This window comes from Carcharhinus amblyrhynchos, chromosome 3 (assembly GCF_965287045.1).
Source record: "Carcharhinus amblyrhynchos chromosome 3, sCarAmb.v2.hapA, whole genome shotgun sequence".
In the NCBI taxonomy this organism is placed as follows: domain Eukaryota; kingdom Metazoa; phylum Chordata; class Chondrichthyes; order Carcharhiniformes; family Carcharhinidae; genus Carcharhinus; species Carcharhinus amblyrhynchos.
In genome coordinates this window covers 26,994,711-27,020,563 of record NC_137326.1, presented here as the reverse complement: position 1 = coordinate 27,020,563, position 25,853 = coordinate 26,994,711, and the positions used below count along the sequence as shown (strand labels likewise).

Sequence of the window (25,853 nt, the reverse complement as noted above, 5' to 3'; positions counted from 1 at the left end):
CATTCATGGATCAGACAGAAATACAGGGTCATTTCCCTGTCTTTGGCCTGAGGAAGACAGTTAACATTAGAAAACTAACATATTGACCGGTACTGCCATTTGGACACCACCCATCTCTGTTCCTAACCCTAGTTTGGTATAGCATTGGATAGAAACACTGTCTATTGTGCTCTGGTCCAGTCTCAGAAAGCAACAATTGCTACATCAGTGTGACATTTCCATTTCCTTAAACATGCCTCTGTTAAAAAGATTGCCAGTTAATGCCAGCTGGGTTGAGGTGATCCAAATTTGTTGCACGTAGGATCCTTAAAATTAATAAGCATGGTATTTTCATCACGTTGGTGCAGGAGCATTCAAACCCAGCTCCCTGAGGTCAAAGGATAATATGCTAATGAACTACATCATATAGTCCACATACAAAGCTCATTTCAATTCATTATTTGGTAATTAAAAAGTCATATATCCATGCACAATGTATTTATTAAAGCAGGTCCATGCAATTTTTTTTATTTACTGCAACAAAATTTTACAATTACATATATTAATAATAACACAAATGCAATCAAAATTTCACGCTCAAATTGTATTGATAAGATAAAGGGCTAGGTTACTGACCATGACATTCAACGGGTGACCCAAGGCCAACTATAATAATTAATTTAAATGTTATGAAAAAAATTAGTATTTTTGCAGACCAAAGCTGCAATTATGCCTCACTCCTAGCATCCACATTCTGTCACAGCAACTGATTGCATAAAACAATAGTAGACATGGAGTTGAAATGGTTCCAAGTCTCAAGTGCAGGGTAATAAGGGGAAAATAAGGGAGGGAAAAATTTGTGATGAAGAGTGAGTTCAACAAATTCATGCAAATATAGTGTGGTGCCAATGCATGCAATTACTGGTGCCTAATGTTTGAAATGCTTTGGTGCTTTCAAAACAAACTATTAAATGACAATATTATAAAATTGCAAAATTCGTAATAAGTTTTCTTTATGATAGGTAAACATAATGGTGCTCACAAATACAAATATATACACTGTATAAGATGATGAATGGGATGGATAGGATAGAGGTGGAGAGACTCTTCCCGCTCAAAAAAGACAGTAGGACTAGGGGGCACAGCCTCAAGATAAAGGGGAGGCGGTTTAGAACGGAGTTGAGGAGGAACTTCTTCACTCAAAGGGTGGTGAATCTCTGGAATTCTCTGCCCGTTGAAGTGGTGGAGGCTGCCTCGCTAAATATTTTTAAGAAGCAGGTTGATGGGTTCTTGATAAGAGAGGGGATTAAGGGTTATGGGGAGAGGGCGGGAAAGTGGAACTGAGCCACAACAGATCAGCCATGATCTTATTGAATGGCGGGGCAGGCTCGAAGGGCTAGATGGCCTACTCCTGCTCCTATTTCTTATGTTCTTATGTAAATAAATGAATAGGGAAAAGATGTAAATAGATTTGTAAAGGTTTTGCTAATTAACTTCCATGAAAATTAAATCATACAATAAGTTAAAAGATTGAAGAACAGAATGGAAAAACAACATTCAACCAGTACTGCTAAGTCTTAATTAGTTCCTGTGAGATCAGAGAAACTCAATGTATTGGACTTACGGAGTTTTATAGCTCATTACTAAAGCAGTTCCCAGTATATTTTTATCTACTTCACCTAACTTTGCTTCATTGTGTAAATATGTTCTCCAACAATATTTATAGCAACTAATTTATAATACAATTGTGTAGATGTTAAATCCACATACGCAAGAGCAATAGTAGACGCATCTGCGTTATTAGTTGGATTCACAATGTGCTATAAATGAATAGATTGGTGGCAAATGAAACAGAAATCTTATAGGAATGAAAGATACTATGGGAGTGATTCATCTATCCCACCGTGCAAATTTTCTAGCGCAGCAGGATAGGAGAATCTCATGGTTGGGCGTGCATGCAATTCACACATGCGTTTCTGCTGTGAATGCAAGTCCCATCAGTGGATTTCTGACGCTGTCAGACCTGTCCTGGAAACTAGCAGGAAGACCAGGTGAGTGATTTTAATATATTTTAAATCTAATTTAAATATAATTAGCAGGCCCGGGACTGGATTATCTGGGCCCGCTAGCCTCTCCCAGCCTGCCAGTGTTTCATTCTAGTGGGGTTTACAGTAGGTCCCCACTTTCAAGGAACTATTGGGATGACCCCGCTGGAGTGAAGGGGGGCAATCATGGCCTCCTAGGGGTCAGGCAGCAGGGGGAGGTGGTGCCCACTCACCATAGGCATTGCCAGCCTATGACCCCTCACCTTAGCACTGTCCATTGGGCATGGAGCAGTGCCAAGGGGGAGGGGCCCATAGGGGTGTGACTTGATAGGTGGGGCCTGATGGGAGCAGGGCTGAGGGGCGATCTGTGGGGGTGAGGGTCCCACTGCCACTCTGCATAGGGATTGGTTGGGTCAGAAGGGAAGGCAGCATTCGGGGTGGGCTGGTGTCAGCCGGGGGTGCGGTTTGGGTTGGGTTGGGTTGGGTTGGGTTGAGATCAGTCATAGTGGGATGATCTGCCTCCCCAGTGGCCTGCATTGCGAAGGTGGGGGGGGGTGGTTGAGATCAGTCATAGTGGGATGATCTGCCTCCCGAGTGGCCTGCATTGCGAAGGGGGGGCGGTGGAATGGGGAAATTGTAACTGCGAGTGGGGGTAGGGGGCAGACATGGAAGCAGTCCGTGTCCATTGCGCGTGCACAGAGGCCCGCTGGGTTCAGCCTCCTGGGTGCAAATAGGTCCCGCCCCCCTAAAATCTAATGAGATTCACGCTGGTGGTCTCTGCACTGCACAAATTGTGGAGATTCTAGTGTGAACTCCCGCTGATAAAAACAGCATGAATTACTCCAGTTTTCCCATAAATTCTTTTGGGGGAATTTCACCCTATAACCGTACTATCATAAAATTGTAAGTAAGCATTAAAACTTATTTGATCCTATTTTCTGAGTGACAATAATTTTTAAGATTGACTTAGCATCAAGCAGTGGTGTCAAGTTCCCCAGGGTAGTGTCACACGTCCAAACTTCTTGAATCTGCTTCACCAATGATTTTCCTTCCATCGTAAGGCTAGAAGTGGGAATGCTCACTGATGATTGCAGAATGCACAGCACCATTCCTGACTCCTCAGATACTGAAACAGTCCATATCCAAATGCAGCAAGTCCTGGCCAATATGCTATCATTTCAAAGGTGATTTAATCTTGAATGTATTTATTTGGGCTTCTTCTAGGTTGGAACATATAACATCTCACAGTTCACAATTGTATAAAAAAGGTTTTCTTGAATCATAGAATCCTTACAGTGCAGAAGTGGCCATTTAGCCCATTGAGTCTACACAGAATCTCTGACAGAGTATCTTATCCAGACTCTCTCCCTTGCCCTATCCTTGTAACCCCACATATTTACCGTAGTTAATTCATCTCACAGATTGGGACACTAAGGGGCAATTTAGCACAGCCAATTGACCTAACCTGCACATCTCTGGACTGTGAGAGGAAACGGAACACCCAGAGGAAACCCATGCAGACATGGGGAGAATATGCAAACTCCACACAGACAGTCATCCTAAGCTGGAATCGAACCCGGATCCCTGGACCTGTGAAGCAGCAGCGCTAACCACTGTGTCACCATGCTACCCAATTACTGATGCTCTAGTCTGTAATGAGAGGAGTAGATCATATTCTTTTTCCAGAAAGAAGTAGGTGAATAAGTACATAGCTTCACCAGGATTGCAAGTGCCCTAAAGTGCATGATGCCAATTCCATTATGGGATATGCATGTAAATTCATAGGTATACTACAACCATAGGGTTCCCATCAATGCCCAGCTCATGTAAGCCTATGACTAGTATCATGGCAACAGTAGTTATGTCTTTATTCTGTGTCTCTCAGTGGCACCTGAGCCATCATGATAAATCTGTAGCTATTGGATGATTAGAACAATTCACTGGCCACCTGACTCATGACTTTGGTGCATACATGGTCAACATATATATGAGTCATGCTGCCATTCAAAATGTTGCTGAGCAGATCACTGGATGCAATGCACCTAATGATCGGTCACTCTGGCTCTCCAGAGTACGTATCACCATTTGTGATGGTCTGCTGCTTCCTGTACAATCTTGCCATCATGAGGGCACAGCCCTTGCCACCTGATGAGAAGCCAAGGAGGAATAATAAGTGACTGAGGAAAAGGAAAGAAGGCACCTAAAATACTTCCTCCCAGCTGGGTTGTCCAAGATTAGCTCATCCGACTGTGGTACCACTGAATTCAACATCAAATGCCCATTCAACAACATTCCCAAGCCTTATCTTTGTTACCAACCATCACAACATTCTCTTGCTCACCATGCTGTAATAATAGTCACCACACAACAGCATTACAAATCAATTTTATTAATCATACTATTCAGTTTTCTATCAAAGGTCAACTAATCATCTCTGTGTGTTTCCTTATTGCTTGCCTTTACTTGTTCGAGTATGCAGTGGCTGCAGCATGATTTGTGGAAGGCTACTGACTTTCAGTGTGAAGAGATTGCAGATGGCCTTGCAAAATTGCATCACACAGCTGTAGCTCTGGAAGGCTTGGTGATGGAGTGCAGTATTGGGTGGCAGAAGTCTGCTGGTTGACAGGTGACAGCAAGGACATCAGTAGGATAGCAGAGGTGGGAGGATCAATGCTGTCATCCTGGAAGATTGCAGGTTTGGATTCCTTTGCAACTACTCCCTATGGGGCTGCATCTCTACACTGTTTTGAACACAGGTATATTTTGAAGTATAGGCTGCTGTATTGCCATGAGACATTGCAAGTCCATTTCATCACTGGTATCCGCAGCCACAATGATAGTAGTCTGAATTTTCGTGGCAGCAAGCAGCAATTCAACAAGTCAAGCTTGTATTACTTCAGTCTGGGTGCAATAAGCTTGTGCTGCAATGGAAGCTGAGGTATTGGCCACTATGGTTCCACAAGTAAGGTAATGGCTACCATTTACATGCTGGAAAGATGAACTCTAAGCTCTACACAAAGCCGTCTGAAGGGTTGGATTTCTTCATGCTGAATGGCAATGACTGGAGGCTTTCTGGCAGGCCTGTTAATGCATCAAGCATTTGAGCATGATTACTCTTATGCTTTCTGTATGCCACCTATCAAAATCTTCAACTGTGCTTTCAAAATAATTCATCCGTGAACCTCATCCTCAGACAAGCCACCATTTGTGCTGCCCATTCCTTATGCCCTCATTGTAGGCCACATGGATCAAATGTCTCACCAAGTGCAGATCTTGAGTTGATTTTCTCAAAAAAAACTTTTAGCATCAATTCATATAAAAACTGGAGTAAATCATGCAGTTTTTTTCAGCAGGAATTTCAAAATGAAACTCCCATGTTCTGTACATTGCAGAGTGCACTAGCATGAATCCCATTGAACAACAGGGGGCAAGGGCCACTCAAGCTGGGAAGGCCAGCAACATAGCGCTGAGCAGAGCCATTGCGCATGCGCTGATCTGTCATAGCGGAGTTCAGATCAGCGCATGCGCAGTGCTTGCTGGCCAGCCCCGCGATCCCCGCATCGTTGCCTCTCCGACCTCCACATGGCCCAATCATTGAACATGCCCAGGCCAGCCAAGGCCAGCTCCCCGCAAGTGGGGAGCTGTACTAAACTGCGTTGGAACAGACCACTCCTGGCGCAGGGTGGGGAGGGGGTGGGGGGAGTAGAGACAGGGGGAGGAGAGACTCAGCGAGAGAGAGAGAGAGAGGATAGCGGGCCTGGAGATTTCAGTCCGGGAATCACTAATGCTATTTAAATTAGATTTTAAATAAATTATGCAGCTTTGCACCAGAAATCAGTGCGGAGATGATGGCACAGTCATTCCAATTGCTGGAGACGCCCAGAGGCCTTGGCGCCCAGTGGAGAGCCCGCGAAATAGCCTCTGCTTGAGCCTCCCAGCCTGCTGCGCCATAAAAGCAGCACAGCGGGATAGGAGAATTGCCCTCCCCCTGTCTCTAAGCTACTCTCTAAAGTGTATGCAAAGACAGAATCTGAGCTGGCAGGAATTAACTATCAGTTTCAATGGTTTGAGCCCAGCCATTCCACGGCCTTAATCACAATGATGCTCCAATGATGGCAAGAACCATCTCACCGATGGTGAGAACATGCAGCCAAATACTACCTAGAGTTGTGCACCATCTTGCCTTGCAAAAGAGAGGGAAGTGTGTCGGTGAATATGATGCAACAATGGGCAGGATTTTACCACATGGTTTGGAACATCGAAGTGGAGAACAAATAGGTGCCCAAGCCCACATTTGCCAGAAATCAGCTTCCTGGAAATGGTCTCCAAATTGGTTGTCTCCTCATTCATCTCTAGTCGGCTCCCAGAGCTGCCAGACCAATCATAGGGTCAGCAGCTCTAAACCCTGGGCAACACCACAGGGAGAGGTGGATGCTCCAAAATGGAGGTACCCTCAGAGGTGTAAATGTAATTAACATGGAGGGAAAGATGGAATGTTGCTCTAATCAGGGAGAAATTCTTCCAATTGGATCGTTGGTGCTGTAAGGACTGTATTTCTTCCTCACAATTCCTTATTTAGTGGATGGAACATCTGGCTTTGATGGTGCCTTCTGTTTGCTGCAGTGAGGTCAGCTAGATGGAACTGTCATTAATTTAAGTCTTAACTATGTAAATTCCAGTGGAATGCATCAGGGATTTGCTCCAACTTGGCTCGCCCTATTTTCCTGATACCTCCCTGCCACCCATTGCCTGACTTCCAAGCCATCATGAGGCTGGGAAAATTCAACCTGATGTGCGATATATCTGTCATATTGAATAGTTGGCTGTCTGGGCAAGCTATGAAGTGTGCTAACTGTATGTGCAGTTTACCTATGAATATGAGATATGAGTCATGGTGAGATCTTTTGTGAGTGAGTGAAGGGGAGGTGGTCAATACAGCAATATGTGAAGCCAGTGGTTTATTTGTAAGGGACTTTGGGACACTCAAGATTTACTCATGGTATACCGAGAGACGGCGACCATGATTTCCATGGCCCAAATTTTCCAGACCCTTATGGTAGGTTTACCCACAGCGGAGATGCCTCACAAATGGCTGCCATCTGAATCTTCCAGTCAAAGTCAAATGCAATTTTCATGGCTCACTCATTCACTGCCAGAGAACTTCGCTGAGACCGGAAGATCCTGCCAGCGGGAAGGGCGGAAAATCCTGCCTCATTGAAACTCCTCACAGCTTTCTCTCAGTAAAATAATCTGAGTTTTCCTTCAACCTCTAACAATCAAATCAGCCATGTTTATTGTCAGTCAAACCTTGGAACAGGTCACAAGACCCATTTCATTTACCTAAATTCAAAGCTTCAATCTTAAGTAGAAAAGAACTCGAACAGGGAGTTAGAAGGGCAAAAAGGGGTTATGAAATGTTCTTGGCAGACAGGATTAAGGAGAATCCCAAGGCATTTTATACATACATTAGGAACAAGAGGGTTGTCAGAGAAAGAGTTGGACCTCTTAAGAACAAAGGAGGGGAACTATGCTTAGAATCCAAGGAAGTAGTTGAGATCCTAAATGAATACTTTGCATCAGTATTCACAAAGGGGAGGGATATGTTGATTGGTAGTGGCATCTGCCCTAGATTACTGAGGGAGACAAGAGATAAAATTGCTGGGCCTCTAACAGAAATACAGGTGAGATCCAGAGGATTGGAGAATAGCAAATGTGGTCCCGTTATTTAAGAAAGGTAGCAAGGATAACTCGGGTAATTTTAGGCCAGTAAGTTTGATGTCCATGGTAGGAAAATTGTTGGAGAAGATTCTTAGAGATAGGATCTATATGCATTTATAACAGAATAGTCTCATTCATGATAAATAACATGGTTTTGTATGAAGGAGATCATGCCTCACAAATTTGGTTGAGTTTTTTGAGGAGGTGACAAAAATGATTGATGAGGATACCATGGATATCGTCTACATGGATTTTAGTAAAGCATTTGATAAGGTCCCTCATGGCAGGCTGATGCAAAAGGTTAAATCACACAGGATCAAGGGTGAATTAGCTAGATGGATTCAGAACTGGCTTGGCCATAGAAGACAAAGGGTAGCAGTGGAGGGATCTTTTTCTGATTGGAGGTCTGTGACTAGTGGTGTTCCGCAGGGCTCTGTACTGGGACCTCTGCTGTTTGTGATATGTATAAATGATTTGGAAGAAGATGTAGCTGGTCTGATTAGTAAGTTTGCGGATGACACAAAGATTGCTGGAGTTGCAGATAGTGATGAACATTGTCAGGGAATATAGCAAGATATAGATAGGCTAGAAAATTGGGTGAAGAAATGGCAGGTGGAATTTAATCCAGATAAATGCATTTTGGTAGACCTAATGCAGGGGGAGCTATACAATAAATGGCAGAACCATCAGGACTATAGAGACACAGAGGGATCTGGGTGTGCAAGTCCACAGATCCTTAAAGGTGGCAACACAGGTGGAAAAGGTGGTGAAGAAGGCATATGGTATGCTTGCCTTTATTGGATGAAGCATAGAGTATAAGAGTTGGCATATGATGTTGCAGTTTTATAGAACATTGATTAAGCCATATTTGGAATACTGCATGCAGTTCTGGTTGCCACACTACCAGAAGGATGTGGAGGCTTTGGAGAGAGTGCAGCAAAGGTTTACCAGGATGTTGCCTGGTATGGAGGGTCTTAGCTATGAAGTGAGATTGAGTAAACTAGGATTGTTCTCCCTAGAAAGACGAAGGTTGAGGGGCGACCTAATAGAAGTTTACAAAATTATAAAGGGCGTAGATAAGGTGAACAGTTGGAAGCTTTTTCCCAGGTTGGAAATGACAAACACAAGAGGTCACAAGTTCAAGTTAGGGGGACAAGGTTCAGTACAGGTATGTGGGGAACGTATTTTACACAGAGGGTGGTAGGGACCTGGAATGCACTGCCAAGCAAGGTGGTTGAGGCAGACACATGAACAGACTGGGATAGAGGGATATAAACGGATGGTCTAGTTAGGAACACACGATCAGTGCAGCCTTGGAGGGCCGAAGGGCCTGTTCCTGCGCTGTATTTGTTCTTTGTCTTTGTTCTAAAATATGATCTTATAAATCAAAAGATAAAGTCCTAAAACATCATAGCCTTACAAAACCTCACAACTGTAACATTGGCTGCATGCTATGATCATAGCAATAAGCATGCAGTATGAAATATGCATACTGCCTGCAATGAAAGGAATAGACACAGATTACTTGCATCCTGCAATCATTGCACCTTTTCATAACTATCTTCCTAACAGCAGAGAAATCTCCCTCACGGATCACAGAACTTTCCACACCCAGCCCACAACAATGAAATCTGGAGGTTTCACACATAGTCACTTACAAATGCACATCAGAGTTTGGACTAATAGGACCAACCAAGTGTTTACAGTCAGCAGTGTAGCTCTTACTCCTGTCATGTCGATTACTATCTTACAAAGGAATGGTGCAGGAAGAAGTTCAAACATACAAGAAAAAGCATAGAACTAGAAACCTGGGACTAATGAGTGAGTTACGCCTAAGAAAGTTGAAGGCCTTCAGAGAGGGAAATGGCTTAATTACTCCAAATGGTAGCTTACTGAAAACAGGAGAAATTCCTCTGTGAATAGAATTGCTTTGTCTGTGGTTGTGAAGATCACAGCTATTCATTTCTCATACTACTTGATGAGAGCCTGTGAGCTCAGTTGGTTGGATGGCTGGTTTGTGATGCGGAATGATGCCAACAGCGCGGGTTCAATTCCTGCACTGGCTAAGGTTATTCCTGAAAGCCCACTTTTTCAACTTTGCACCTCACCTGAGGTGTGGTGATCCTCAGGTTAAATCACCACTAGTCAGCCTAAGATCATCTGGGACTACGACGACTTTATCTTTACCCATGACTTCCTTATAATCAGCCAAGGTGTATTTAGTAGGCATTACTTACAGTACAAAGGCCACCTACTTTCAAGATAAAATTTGATTATTTCTGAGGAGTTATAGGTCATACATTTACACAGAGTGAAAAGCCAGAATTGAACAGCAGCAGTTTCCAATTGTGCTGCTTTCCCCTAAGGTTTAAATTTCTTAACACTGCACGATGATTGTTTCATATATTAAACATTTGGAACTTGAGCTATGATTAACAAAGTAATTGTGGTTTTATTTTATCTATTTTACGGCAGTCCAAGTGATCATGCAGAAAAACCGATGCAAAGAATCTGTTCGAATTATGGTCAACCAAATTTTCACCTCCACCTTTTAAATGAAATAGAACGTAGACATTGAAAATAATTAAATATTTTGGAATACATTTTTGTTTGCTAGTCTTCGTCTTTTAAAAAGCAGGAACATGATAACTATTTTACATTTTTATTGATCTCTTCACTAACAATAACAAATGTCAGAAAATGAAGCTTTTCTCAATGTCAGCCGTTAAGACCCATTCTACAAATAATAAACTATTCCTCTTTATGCAAAACACTTTACCTTCAACGTAAATATATCAGCACTAATAATTATTGAAATTTCTAAACTTGTACCTGTGTCATTAATGGTTTGTATTATACATCCAAAATAGCAATTGCTGCATTATAAAAAAAAGCCATGATTTTGTTCAAATATTGATATGGAAATTTTCATGGACAATATTTTGTTACAACATTCTAGAGATGCTTATAGGTTTCCTAAACATTTTGTTTAATTGAGTCCACAGAAGTCAATTTGTTAATTGAGTTTTCTTCCTTTTTGTTATTATTTAACCTGCAAGTTAATTTAACTAAGTTTAGAGTAGACAAATAATATAAATTCTATTTTAATAAATGGCAAATTGGAGATTTCAGCTGTCCAAATGAGAAAAGAAAATTTGGATGACCACAATTTAAGTGATTTAACTGTGAAACACAGCATAAAGGAAAGTTATAAAATGTTTCAACAAAGAAATGCATGGTGTTCGGTCATGAACCAGAGTTCTTATACTTGCCTCTACAAGATTCTAGAAAACATAATAGGCATAATGTAGGAAAATTAGAAAAATCATCATACATATTTTGCTGAAAATATTATTGGGATTTTACTGCACAGTTTATTAAAATTAATTATTTCATTAAATAAACTTAGCTTTGATGAAAGGTCACATGTGCAATATTAATGGATCTCCCATTTCCAGTTGCTGACTTACTGTGTATTTTCCAGCACTCTCAGTTTTCCTATCTTTTCTCATTTTCTGTACACTAATTGTTTCATAAATGTGTGATCATCTTATCTTCTGAATATACAATAACAAACTCAATCTATTTGCATGGTCACCAAGATACTGATGAAAAAATGAAAAAAATCTGAATGGGTGATATTTTGTATTGCTGTAGGTAGAATAACAATCTTTGATTCCATTTAATGAATGGAAACATTAATTTATTTATTTAACTGAAATGATTCAAAACAGGAAAAATCATTAATGCAATATTATTTGCCCAGTTTCACTGAGATAAAGGGAAATTCTTAATCATAGTTTTAACAGGGTACAAAGGATCTGTCGAGAAAGCATTTGTTTCTGTCATGCTGCTGTGAGGAAAACAGGAATTTGTAAAAAAAACAGTGTACTTCGATGATTATTCTAAACCACCCACAGTTTATTTAATGTCATAGTGTCAGTCTGCGTATTACCAAATGGATGAGCAACCTGGAAAAGTAGGAAAAATACAATGGTTTGACTAATTCTATTCATGGTTTTTAGCAGTGAGTTTTCAAATACTAAACATTAAAAATAAAGACAGCAAGTTCAGTTTTTAGTTTCAGAATATGCTTTACAATATTTTAGCAAGAATACAGAATGCTCATAAGTGAAGTAAGTATTGTTAAGTACAATTAATTTATTTTGTCAGACAATCTAAAAAACAGTCTTGCTAAATAAAGCTGGATTTTCAAACTTCAGAATAAATACTAGAAACTACTCATTTGCCATTCATAAATTATTAGAAACTACTATCTTCACTTTGCTTTAGGAAACTGGCACTGCTACAAACATTTTCACTAATGAAGTTTTCACATTTTTCCTTGTTTTACAGCCAGGATTAAACACTAACAGAGAACCAGCAGTACCAAATATTACCAGAGAAGTTTACTGACATAAATGGGATAATTGTTTCACCACTCATGTCATTACACTTCAGTTTAACCATATAAATGGCAAAGAAGTTTTGAAAAAATGCATTCTCATTTGTGTTTTCCATGTTCTGTAGCTTGACTACACAAACTCCAACAAAAGCTTTATACTATAATATTGCCTTTTAAAGCAGCAAGCTAGGGAACATGATGAAAGTGTAGTTTATTTAAATAATTTGAAATGGTATTATAATATTACTGTTTCAATTCTTTGGGCTAGAAATACACTGTTATAACACTATCATTCATAGATCTGCTGCACCTGAATGCAATTGGCTTTGCAATTTAACTAAAGATGTAGAAAATTGGAGTAACAAGCACAGAGCATCAACTATTTTGGTCGGTTGTGATCACGAAGAGTTCAGACAGCTGAATTTTAATTAATTATTGAGTATTGGAGTTCTTCTTTTGAATTCTCCTTGAAGTATAACATATTTGTCTAAATATTAAAAACTCACTGCTAAAGTGAAGTGTTTGAACAAATAATGACTTGGAACTTCTATGTTAAGATGTTCTCATATAGGAACAAGGTTAAATTTAGAGGTGCAGTTACTGATAGCCTTTACTTACATTAACTTCTGTGATAGCAATATCAACGACGCTACCAACAACAATTAAGGCATCAAAAGTGTTCCATGCATCAGCGAAATAGTGCTGTGAATGTAAACATTCAATAGGAGCAGAAAGGGATGAGAAAAGACAGTAAAAGACAGAAAAAAGTAACAAGAGAGTCCAGAGTTACAACACAAATATAGGTACAACCCAGATAAACTAGGCTGTATTTTGCATCACTGTGAAAGCATAAGTATTTTTATTTCAATCAATTGTATCCATGTTTCCACTTGCCCTTTTCTTGTGAATGAGTTTTTTGTCAAATTCTAAAGTTAACTGCTATGAAAGGGCTAAAACAAATTATCTAGATGTTCCAGGGTTCAATTATTTATTTGAAATTTTTGTATTTTATTTTAATCATATTCATCAAATATAACTAAGTGTAACAGCTTGATTAAAATACACTTAAATATCCTAAATAATTTATGAAGACTAGAATATATAATATCAATTGAGAGTTTTATTTAATGGATTATTTACAATACAACCTAAATAGATGCATAAGGGGAACAGCATTCTTTTGATGCTTAAGTTTCAGAAGTATAGACTGCCAGTGCACCTGACCATAGCACAGCATAGACCAGGAGATTTGATTTTTATTTTATGGCTCAAAGAAGCTATTGTAGTTAAACTAACCTGATTGATAAAATTTCAATCAGAATTTTGAAATTATAGTCTGAACTAGCAAAGAACAATAAAAGTGGAGCTGTACACATCAAGGCCAAAAAAGGACAAATGCTTTCACAGCTATGCTAGCTTTTTTTGTGAAATTTTCCGCTTCTGCATTCTAGAAAAGGAAAGTGATAAAGTGAGAGAAATCAGGTTTTGAAAGTCCATATTTATATCCTAAAAATAGGTATAACTGTTTGTGACTTGTCCAGTGATAACTTTAGTGAAGCACTGAAAGGAAGGAGCAATGGTTTCTGGGAAGGTACAGTACTCACATCAAGTTCACCAAGTACGACGTCTACAATGCTGCCAATAACGATGAGGAAGTCAAACACGTTCCACGCGTCACTAAAATAGCCCTACACAAAGTAGGTAGGGGGCAAACGTTTATATTAACACATGTTAAACAATGAATATATCTTTAGTTAACTGTGGAGAATTTAACACAAAACCTAAACAGTAAATTTGTCAACTCAAACTTCGAAACAATAGTTTACTCAGAAATTTAATAGGAAATTATCTGACTGATCATGTTGTTCTACTGTTTAAAAATTATTTTTTATTGATATATGCATCATTTTAAGAGATAATACATAATCTGCCAAGACTAGTAAAATAAAATAAAATACATTGTGTAATAAGATGAAATTATTTGTTTTGTTTAGGTAAACTGGTGTGTGTGGTAAAGATTAGAGCTGAAGAATGTTCAACGTTCCATAAATAAAACTTCTATTTTAATTTTGATATTAGAATAACCCAAAAGATGCTACATTTTTAAATCAGAAATGATTCCTACTGAACCTTGAATGTATTTTCCCTTTGGTGATCTATTGTATTTACATTTATCAAAAGTTACAAATCTGTTGGAACCCAGATAATTTTGGTATATTTTGCAATATTGTGAAAGCATGAGCATTTTTCTTTCATCCAACTGTATCCATCTTTCTGCATGTCTTTTATTTATAACTATACTTATGTTGAGTCATATTTCCACTCAAAACACTAACACTGTTTCTCATTTCACAGATTTTCTGAGTATTTCCAGCACTTTCTGTTTAAGAATAGAAGCTTGCTTGATTAAAATCCATTTAAATATCCTAAATAATTTATTAAGACTAGTACCTATATAAATTGATAGGTATTAAATTTAATGAATTATTTTCAAAACAATCTAAATAGACCCACGAATAAGCCAAATACAAAACTGACAAATTGAAAAATTTAAAATCAATAATTTGTTCCTTAAATTAAAACTAAAAAATGTTTAATAATTTTGTAAATGGGACATGCCTGGGACAGAATGACTAAGACATTTATTTAATAGTTGTGAAATATTTACATCTTAATATTTTATAGACTACGTAGCCTTTTTTATATGTTAGCATTATGTATGCTAAATGAAGTAAGGGCGTTAAAACGACTATTGATAAAAGTAGTGTGTGTGAAACTGTACTTTATATGACACTAACCCAGGAATTTTTCATTTCAACTTTTTAAAGTAAAAATGACAGTAAAAAGTGTTTTCAGGACATCAGATAACCTATGTATTGACCAGATATCAATTCATTAACTAGTAGAAGAAACGTTCCACACCAATTGCAACAACTAAGTTACTGATTCGGGTTCAGATTCTAAGGGAAAGGATAGGAAGGTAAATATGGACAAGTCACACCAACTAAATTCCCAAAATAACATGCATAATTAGTATCTGACAAACAGAAGTGAAAGCACTGCAAGCAGTCAGATAAAAATCACTTACTAGCCATCTTTCCTTTTTTGGCACACATACCTAATACAAAGTGTTAGTTAAAATCTTAGTCAACCATTGAAATGTAACATTTTGTGGATCCAAGAATTTGCACATAAAAGTCTTTTATTGACTATAGTCTATTACAAACTTAGAATTGAAAAGACACATTTAAAATAATTTTAAGTCAGAATTACAGTAGGGATAACAATTACAAAAGTACAAGCTATGCTTTAAGAATTTCTCCAGCAGAGAGAAAGAGACACAAGGGACCCAAGTATATTCCTATCCTGTGGCATGTTAACTCAATAATGTAAAATGCATTAAGACAATTAATGTTCTGATGGAAATTGAAATAATTAATTAAATAATCAAGTCCAACCATTGGAAAGATTTGTTTTGTTGATTGTTTACTTCGGTGGTATAGAATTGGTGCCCTTTCAAGAATAAATGGCTCAAGGATCGATTATCTTTACATTGCTTTTAGATTAGTGGATAGAAAAGTGGCAGCAGACAACAAGTACAACAGTTTATTTAAAAGAAGTACGGCAAAATTACTCACTAAGTGTGTAGATCATTTTCTTTCTCTCTATGTAGATGAATAATGAATAAAAGTCAAAAAACTCAAGGCTTGGTTGGTGATGCACAACAGGTGGTATTGGATCAGCTAAGCGCAATCCACAGCACCTGATATTCAGTTCCCTTTAAGTCAGAGGAATTAATTATCAGATGCTTGTTGATCTGATCAGATCTGATATTGCTTGTTTTATGCCACTGCTCTATACAAGTTTTAATTTGCTCTGCATGCTATAACTAGCGCATAAACTAATTGTGCATTAAGTAATAGTGTTTGGTAATTGTTATGATGATGTGGGTATGCCGGCGTTGGACTGGCGTAAACACAGTAAAAAGTCTGACAACACCAGGTTTTAGTCCAACCTATTTATTTGATACTATACTCACAAGCTTTCGGGGTTAGCCCCTTTGTCAGGTGAATGGAGAGTTCTGGCCTCAGACAGAGCATATAAAGCACAGACAGTTTAGAGATTACTGATTAGAATGCGAATCCTTACACCTAACCTGCTGTTCAAGACCTGAAGTGGCTGATAATGTGAGTGGAAGGAGCACTGATCACAGGTTAAAGAGATGTGTATTGTTTCTAGATAGTACAGTAAGTGAGGTTTTGCAAACCCAGGCAAGTCACGGGGGTTACAGATAGTGCGACATGAACCCAAGATCCCTGTTGAGACCGTCCTCATGTGTGCGGAACTTGGCTATCAGTCTCTGTTCAGCGACTCTGCGCTGTTGTGTGTCGTGAAGGCCGCCTTGGAGAACGCTTACCCGAAGGTCAGACGCTGAATGCCTGTGACCTTACACATCTCGAGACAATGCCCGAGACAATACACATGCCCGAGACAATACACATCTCTTTAACCTGTGATCAGTGCTCCTTCCACTCACATTATCAGCCACTTCAGGTTTTGAACAGCAGGTTAGGTGTAAGGATTCGCATTCTAATCAGTAATCTCTAAACTGTCTGTGCTTTATATGCTCTGTCTGAGGCCAGAACTCTCCATTCACCTGACAAAGGGGCTAACCCCGAAAGCTTGTGAGTATATTATCAAATAAATAGGTTGGACTAAAACCTGGTGTTGTCAGACTTTTTAATTGTTATGATGGCCATGGGAGATCATCGATAGAATACAAGCTCCCTTATTAGAGTGGAGGCTTCCCAGTAGGGAAGGGGCAGCAGGGGGTTTAATACCAGACTACTCCACTCACACCCACAGTTAAGAGACTTTGTGGCTGACCTGTATACTGTACCCGTGAAGCGTTACTTTGAACATGTCGTAAGTAAAGGGTGAAGGTGATGGAAGACTGGCTTCAATAAGATTATTATATTAGCGATGAGGAATAAAGTGAGTTTCTTTTCCGTCCGGATCATCTTTACTGTTGAGGCAAGTAATGCCCCAATAAGAATAGTGCCTCTTTTTGGTAAACTTGAAGTCTACGATGCAAGCATAGAAGACTGAACCCAATACACAAAGCGCATGTGTTCCTTTTTTCAGGCCAAAAGTGGTCATGTTGGTGACATGCAACATCCTGACCTTCAGTGTAATAAAAAGCCTGACCTACCCAAATGCCCCTGACTTCAATTAGTGGACTTGGCAAAAGGTTATTATGACCTGCAACACTCCATAATGCTTCAGTGATACTGTTGTGACACAGCAGAGTGAACTGTTATCACCAAATTTCTGACCAGATTATGAAAATTGGCAGATCACTGTCAATTCAAGTCACCATTAAAAGACATGTTGCAAAATAGACTGATATGTGGAATTAACAATGTGACAATCCAAAAAATATTATTGGCTGAATGCAACTTGGCTCCAAAGAAGGCCATTGAAATAACTCTATCATTGGAGGATGCAGAGAAATGAGCTCAGGCACTAAAGGCATGTGAGTTAGCAGTGTCTACTGTCTGGGGGGAGGAACCTCATGCAAGTGAAGGTATAGGTAAAATATCACAGAATCTCTAATGAGTGGTGGAGCCCAAGTTGCATCACCAGCAGTGAAAGAAGGGAGGAGACAGCCTTAAGACTCCTAGAGAGCATATTCCAGAAGGTTGTAAATGCCAGACAGTGGACTATTGAAAGTGCTGCAGAAGACCACACTGAGGCAGAGATATAGGAATAGTCAAAACATGTCCTATTTTGAAAAGGGCCAAGGCCAGTATTGGACCATACCTTGCAGTTATGCCCACAACCAAGAACAAGGCCAATGGAATTAAATAGTATCTCCATGACAAATGTTGCCCCCATAATGGAGTTGTTAGCAAATAACCACCCATTAAAAATGGAAGTGGATGTGGGGGCTGCAGTCTCCATTATCAGGGAACAGACTAGTATTCAGTTCCTGAATTTAGAAAACACAAAGGTCAAGCTGGCCATTTACGTAAGGGAATCATTGCCAATAAAGAGCACTACTACAATCCTAGCCTTTTTTTTTGAAAATTGCATGCATTTTGACTATCCTTAAATCTTTGCCTTGATTGTGATCTTCTGCAATATTTTCATTAGTCCACTGTCTAGCACCTACAACCTTCTGGAGTATGCTGTCTAGAAGTCTGAAGGCTATTCTTTCCCTTCCCTTGACCTACAGGCAGTAGTCAGCTCGACTTCCATGCATCACTGTGCAGGGCCAAGGACCTATTCTTATGGGGAGAGATTAGCACCAGCATATCAGGCTAAACTGGCTGGAGATATTCAGTCTCAACATGGAGGTTCTGTACGAAGTCATGAATAAATACTCCAAAGCTTTCCAGGAAAGGCTTGGAAAAATAAGGGAAGCCAAAGCTAATATCTATGTCGACCCAGATACTACATCGAAGTATTATAGAACAAGACCAGTCCAATACTTTCCATTAAAAAAGTAGAGTGAAAACTGGAATGTCTTGAAAAGCTGGGCATAATAAGACCCGTTCATTTTGCAGAGCAACCGCACCTGTTATTCCTGTCCTTAAGCCAGGTAAGTCGGTTCTGCTTTGTAGAGACCATAAGTTTACTGTCAATTGGGTTTATAAACTTTACAGATACCCCAGGCCCCAGATTGAAGTACACCAGATTAACAGGTTGCCAAGCATTTTCAGTTGGGCATGGGCCATGTGTATATGAAACTTGAATTAGATGAACCTTCCGAAAAGCATGTGACAATTAATGCGCACGAAGGCCATAACGAGTATACTCGCCTGCCCTTCAGGGTCTTGTCTGCATGTGTCATTTTTCAACAGGTCATGGAGAACATACTCCAAGGGTTGCCTCAGAATGCAGTGTACGACACAATGGTTAGCACTGCTGCCTCACAGGACCAGGAACCCCGATTCAATTCCTAGTTTAGGTTGCTGTATGTACAGGGTCTGATGTTCTCTCCTCGTGTCTATGTTAAGTTTCCTCTGAGTGCTCCGGTTTTCTCCCACATTCTGAAAGATACGCTGGTTACATGCATTGGCCATGCTAAATTCTTCTTCAATGTACCCGTACAGGTGCCGGAGTGTAGTGGCTAGGGGATTTTCACAGTAACTTCATTGCAGTGTTAATGTAAGCCTACTTGTGACACTAATAAATAAACTTAAAACTTAAACTTAAATTAAACCCTACTTGGACTATTGGGTGAAGAACAAGGAGACGGGCATTAAGGAGGCGCCAACTCCAAATAACCCTATGAAATTGAAATCTTTCTGGGGTTTGGTGAAGTTTATTCCAAATTTAGCTTCTTTATTGGCCCCCGTGTATGGCTACTACAGAAAGATCAAAGATGGTCTTGGGGGTTTCCACAGCTGGAGGCTTTTAGAAGCATTAAACAGAAACTTTTGTCCTTTAATTTGTTGGCCCATTTTGATCTCAAAAAGGACCTTATTTTGATATGTGATGGCTCCCCTTCCAAGGTTGGGGTAGTAATGGCACATTGTTGGAGAGATGGAACAGAGAAATGTATGCATCTAGGACCCTCTCAGACACTGAGCGGAGATATTCCCAGATAGAGAAAGAGGGTTAGCAGTTGTCTTTGGCATTAAAAAATTCCATCAGTATGTCTATGGCAGAAGCTTCATGAGAGTAGCTGGTTATAAACCATTGCTGGGACTTTTTAAAGAAGACAAGATAATAGCACCCCATTGCCTCCACCCGGATACAGCATTCGACCTTGCCACTGGTGGCTTTTGAATATCTCCTAGAGCACCACCCTAGCACCTGGATAACTATTGCCAAAGCAATGAGTTATTTACCATTGCCCATAAGCCTGGTTTCATTACCAGCTGTGAAAGAGGTTGTGATGACCTTCAATGTTCTGGATACCTTACCAGTGTCTGCAAGGCAAACCAAAGCCTGGACGCAAAAGCACCCAGTCCTATCTAAAGTACAACATTATAGGGCCCTATGTTACCATTTTGATTATAAGTGCTGTGTGGACTTGAAACTGGGAGCGTTTCAGATCCAACTTTTAGACCTGTTCTGAGACATCCCCATATGCACTTTATCTGAAAAAATATCAGTGATTCCGAATCACACTGCATAAGCCGGTGGGCAGGGCTTAACATGCCCAAAACCCTGCAGCTCCGATCGATGCGTCCAACTATGCTTGCGCAGAAAAAAATGATAGAAAGCTCCTCCCCTTTAGGGACAGTCAGCATGGCTTTGTGAGTGGAAAATCATGCCTCACAAATTTAATTGAGTTTCTTGAAGGGGTAACAAAGAAGGTAGATGAGGACAGTGCAGTTGATGTTGTCTACATGAACTTTAGCAAGGCCTTTAACAAGGTACGGCATGCTAGGTTGTTGCATAAAGTTAAATCTCACCGGATCCAGGATGAGCTATCTATCTGGATACAAAATTGGCTTCTTAACAGAAGCCAGAGAGTGGTTGTAGAGAGTTGTTTTTCAAACTGGAGACCTGTGACCAGCGGTGTACCTCGGGGATCAGTGCTGGATCCACTGTTATTTGTCATTTATATTACTGATTTGGATGAGAATATAGGGTGCATGGCTAGTAAGTTTGCAGATGACACCAAGATTGGTGGCATAATGGACAGTGAGCAAGGTTATCTCCGATTGCAGCAGGATCTTGATCAATTGGGCTAGTGGGCTGACGAATGGCAAATGGAATTTAATTTAGACAATTGCGAGGTGATGCATTTTGGTAGATTGAACCAGGGCAGGACTTACTCAGTTAATGACAAGGCGCTGGGGAGAGTTACAGAACAAAGAGATCTAGGGATACATGTTCATAGCTCCTTGAAACTGGAGTCACAGGTGGACACAGTGGTGAAGAAGCCATTCGGCATGCTTGGTTTCATCCATCAGAACATTGAATACAGGAGTTGAGATGTCTTGTTGAAGTTGTAAAAGACATTGGTAAGGCCACACTTGGAATACTGTGTGCAATTCTGGTCACCCTCTTTTAGAAAGGATATTATTAAACTAGAAAGAGTGCAGAAAAGATTTACTAGGATGCTACCGGGACTTGATAGACTGAGTTATAAAGAGAGGCTGAATAGACAAAAACCTTTGGCGATATCTCTCTTTTCAGCAATACTTTATTATTGTGTAATCCTCAGCATCTAACTATTGAGCGTATTTTGCAAAACCTTAATGAAGTTACTGTGGATTTCACACAGAAATACAGTCACATTAATTCCAATTCTGTGGTTGGCGATTGAAATTCAACATCATTATCTTGAACTACAATAGCAGTGTGAAATTAAGGGTTTTCTGTTCAGATTTTGTTCAGATTCTGTTCAGATTCAGGCCGGGTGAAGCCTTCCATTGTTTGCTGGAGCAGGCGAGTGAAGGAGCAGAGAGTCAGGTAAGAAATTACCTGTTCAAAACCTGTTTAAATTATTTAAAAGCATTTTCGCGGGCTTTTTGTGTTTACTGCTTTAAGAATTCAAAGGGAGTGGATAACAGGGATTTGTGGGTAAGCAGGCTTTTAAACAGCGCCAGGTTTAAAAGGAGGCCTGGTGTAGACAGCGGGCAGCGGAGTGAGAGGGAAGCAGAGTGAGCTACTAGGGCTTAGGATCAAAGGGCTTTGGAGAAAAGGACCAGGTAAGTTTGCGTTGAATTTGTTCAATATTACTACAGGGAATAATGGAGGGGCATGAGATGTGCTGTTTCTGTATGATGTGGGAGCTGGTGGACCCCAGGGTCCTTCCCAGTGACCATGTCTGCAGTAAGTGTTGGTTGCTGGAGGAGCTCCAGCTCAAGGTAGATGAGCTGGCCTCTGAGCTACACTGAGGGGGAGGGAGGGTGCCATTGACAATGGGGTGCAAGAGACATCCACCCCCCTTAGACTGGCTAACTCTAAGGGTCAGGAACAGGAGGGGGCTGCTGAGAGGAGGAAGGGTGGGGACCAAATGCCTCAGCCTCTCAATCTGTATAACAGGTTTGAGGTTCTTGCTTCCAGTGTGGACGAGAACGAGGGCTGTGAGGTTGATGAGCAAACTGCACACGGTACAGTGATGCAAAGAGAAGGTGAAAAGGAACGTAGTAGTAATTGAGGATAGTGTGGTTAAGGGTATTGATACTGTCCTTTGTCACAATGACAAAGTGCACAGGAGGGTGTGTTGTCTGCCTGGTGCTCGGGTACAGGATGTCACATCTAGGCTGCAGAGGAACCTGGAGTGGGAGGGTGAGAATCCGATCGTTGTAGTACATGTGGGTGCCAATGACGTAGGCAAAATGCGAACTGAGGATCTGGGGAGGGAGTATGAAAAGCTGGGAATGGAATTAAAAAGTAGAACCAACAAGGTGGTTATCTCCAGACTACTGCCTGAACCGAGTGCAGGCGGGCGTAGGGTTGATAAGATTAAGGAAGTGAATGGGTGGCTCAGGGATTGGTGTGGGAGGAATGGGTTTGAATTTATGGGGCAATGGCATCAGTATTGGGGTAGGTGGGACCTGTTCAGGTGGGATGGGGTTGGTCTGAACCATGCTGGGACCAGAATCCTGGCTAATTGTGTAGATAGGAATGTACTTAGGGCTTTAAACTAATTAGGGGGGGGAGAGGGTGCGATGGTAGGTGACATTGCGGGGTCTAAAGTAAAGGAGAGGGTGCAGCTAAGGGAGGAGGCCAAGGATGTCCCAATAATAAAAGGAGTAGGTGGCGTGAGTATGGTTGGTGGCATTCTGGCAAATAGGGTACAGGTGAAGGCTGGGATGAAGGCACTTTATCTGAATGCACGAAGCATTCGGAATAAAGTGGATGAGCTGGTGGCGCAGATCAACACAAATGGATATGATCTGGTGGCCATTACAGAGACGTGGCTGCAAGGTGACAGGGACTGGGAGCTGAATGTCCAGGGGTATCAAGTGTTTAGGAAGGATAGGCAGGAGGAAAAAGGTGGGGGCGTAGCTCTGCTGATTAAGGATAGCATCAGGGTGGCAGTAAGGGATGATATAGGAACCAAAGAGCAGAAAGTGGAATCGTTGTGGGTGGAGATTAGGAACAGCAAAGGGAGGAAGACGCTGGTGGGTGTCATTTATAGGCCCCCAAATAATGATCTGGAGGTGGGGCGGGCTGTTAATGCGCAAATAAATGCGGCGTGCAGGAATGAGACGGCGATAATTATGGGGGATTTCAATCTACATATTGATTGGTTGACCCATGTTGGACGCAGTGGGCTTGAGGAGGAGTTCTTGGAATGCTGCTGGGATAGTTTCCTCGAACAGTGTGTGTTGGAGCCGACGAGGGAGCGAGCTATCTTGGATCTGGTGTTATGTAATGAGGCAGGTAGAATTAGGGACCTTGTGGTGAAGGATCCTCTTGGGAAGAGTGATCATTGTATGGTGGAGTTTCTGATGCAGATGGAGGAGGAGAAAGTGGGTTCCCGGACATGTGTCCTTTGTTTGAACAGAGGGGAGTATGGCAGGATGAGAGAGGAATTGGCGAATGTTGATTGGGGGAGCGCATTGGAAGGTAGGTCTGCTGAGGAACAGTGGAGGATCTTTAAGGAGATCTTTCTTGGTGCTCAGCAGAAATTTATTCCAATGGTTAAAAAGGATCGTAAGAGGAGAGGTAATCAGCCGTGGATAACGAAGGAGGTAAAGGAAAGTGTTAAATTAAAATCGGATGCGTTTAGTGTAGCTAAGAGTAGTGGGCGAGAAGAGGATTGGGAGAGGTTTAAATGTCAACAAAGAATGACAAAGAATTTGATAAAGAAGGGTAGGATAAACTATGAAGCTCGGCTAGCGCTTAATATAAAAAAGGATAGCAAGAGTTTTTATAAATACATAAAAAGGAAGAGGATGGCTAGGGTGAACGTTGGACCCTTAGAGGATGAGAGGGGAGACTTAGTGGTAGGGGGTGGGGAAATGGCTGAGGCCTTGAATAACTTTTTTGTTTCGGTCTTCACGGAGGAGGACGTGAATAATTTGCCAGGTGTTAGCGATGGAAAGATGGTAGGAGTGGAGGGCCTGAATGACATTATTGTTACTAGAGAGGCAGTGCTCAACAGACTGGAGGGACTGATTGTGGACAAGTCCCCAGGACCGGATGGAATGCATCCAAGGGTTCTGAAAGAAATGGTGGAGGTGATAGTGGATGCCTTGGTGATTATTTTCCAAACGTCGCTGGATTCCGGGGAAGTGCCAGAAGATTGGAAAACGGCTAATGTTACGCCGTTGTTTAAGAAGGGTGGCAGGCAAAAGGCGGGGAATTATAGGCCAGTTAGTTTAACGTCTGCTGCAGGAAAAATGTTAGAATCCGTGATCAAGGAGAAAATAGCGAGGCATCTTGAGGAGAATTGTTTGGTAGAGCAAACACAGCACAGTTTCGTTAAGGGGAAGTCGTGTCTGACAAATTTATTGGAGTTCTATGAGGATGTGTCTAGGGCGGTGGATAGAGGAGAGCCGGTGGATGTGGTGTTTCTTGATTTTCAGAAGGCGTTTGACAAGGTGCCTCACAAGAGGTTATTACAGAAGGTCAGGGGGCATGGAGTTGGCGGTAGGGTGTTAGCGTGGATAGAGGATTGGTTGTCAAATAGGAAGCAGAGAGTGGGGGTCAATGGGTGCTATTCGGATTGGCGGTTGGTGACTAGTGGAGTGCCCCAGGGGTCAGTGCTGGGGCCTCAGCTATTTACCATTTATAGAGATGATCTGGAGGAGGGAACCAAGCGTATGGTGTTGAAATTTGCTGATGACACCAAGATTGGTGGAACGGCAAATTGTGCGGAGGGTGTGGAGAGTCTGCAGAAGGATCTAGATAGGCTGGGTGAATGGGCCAGGAACTGGCAAATGGAATTTAATGTTGGCAAGTGCGAGGTGGTCCACTTTGGTAGGAATAATGGTAGGAAGGATTATTACTTACGTGGAGAAAAACTGCAGCATGCGACGGTGCAGAGGGACCTCGGGGTCCTTGTGCATGAGTCGCAAAAACCCAGCCTGCAGGTGCAGCAGGTGGTCAGGAAGGCGAATGGGATGCTGGCCTTCATAGCGAGGGGGATTGAATATAAAAGTAGAGAGGTCTTGCTGCAGCTGTATAGGGCACTGGTGAGGCCGCAGCTGGAGTACTGTGTGCAGTTTTGGTCGCCGCACTTACGCAAGGATATTTTGGCCTTGGAGGGAGTGCAGAGGAGGTTTACTAGGCTGATTCCAGAGTTGAGGGGGTTGAACTCTGAGGAGAGGCTGAATAAACTAGGCTTGTACTCGTTAGAGTTTAGAAGAATGAGGGGAGATCTCATTGAGACGTATAAGATGTTGAATGGGATGGATAGGGTAGAGGTGGAGAGGCTCTTCCCGCTCAGAAAGGATAGTAGGACTAGAGGGCACAGCCTCAAGATAAAGTGGGGGGCGGTTTAGAACGGAGTTGAGGAGGAACTTCTTCACTCAAAGGGTGGTGAATCTCTGGAATTCTCTGCCTGTTGAAGTGGTGGAGGCTGCCTCGCTCAATATTTTTAAGATGCGGGTTGATAGGTTTTTGATAGGCAAGGGGATTAAGGGTTATGGGGAGAGGGCGGGAATGTGGAACTGAGCCACGACAGATCAGCCATGATCTTATTGAATGGCGGGGCAGGCTCAAGGGGCTAGATGGCCTGCTCCTGCTCCTATTTCTTATGTTCTTATGTAGACTAGGACGTTTTC

The 25,853-nt window shown here is 41.3% G+C and overlaps 1 protein-coding gene across 1 annotated transcript in view; it reads right to left on the bottom strand.

Moving 5' to 3' along the window:
• LOC145337704 (voltage-dependent L-type calcium channel subunit alpha-1D-like) overlaps positions 1-25,853 on the bottom strand; it is a 651,603-nt gene that overhangs the window by 135,683 nt on the left and 490,067 nt on the right. Inside the window, exons 31-32 of the mRNA XM_080182539.1 lie at positions 15,236-15,265; positions 13,752-13,835 (exon numbers count right to left, since the gene is read on the bottom strand). Of these exons, the coding sequence (XP_080038665.1) occupies positions 13,752-13,835; positions 15,236-15,265 (114 nt within the window). The remainder of the gene's footprint in view (positions 1-13,751; positions 13,836-15,235; positions 15,266-25,853) is intronic.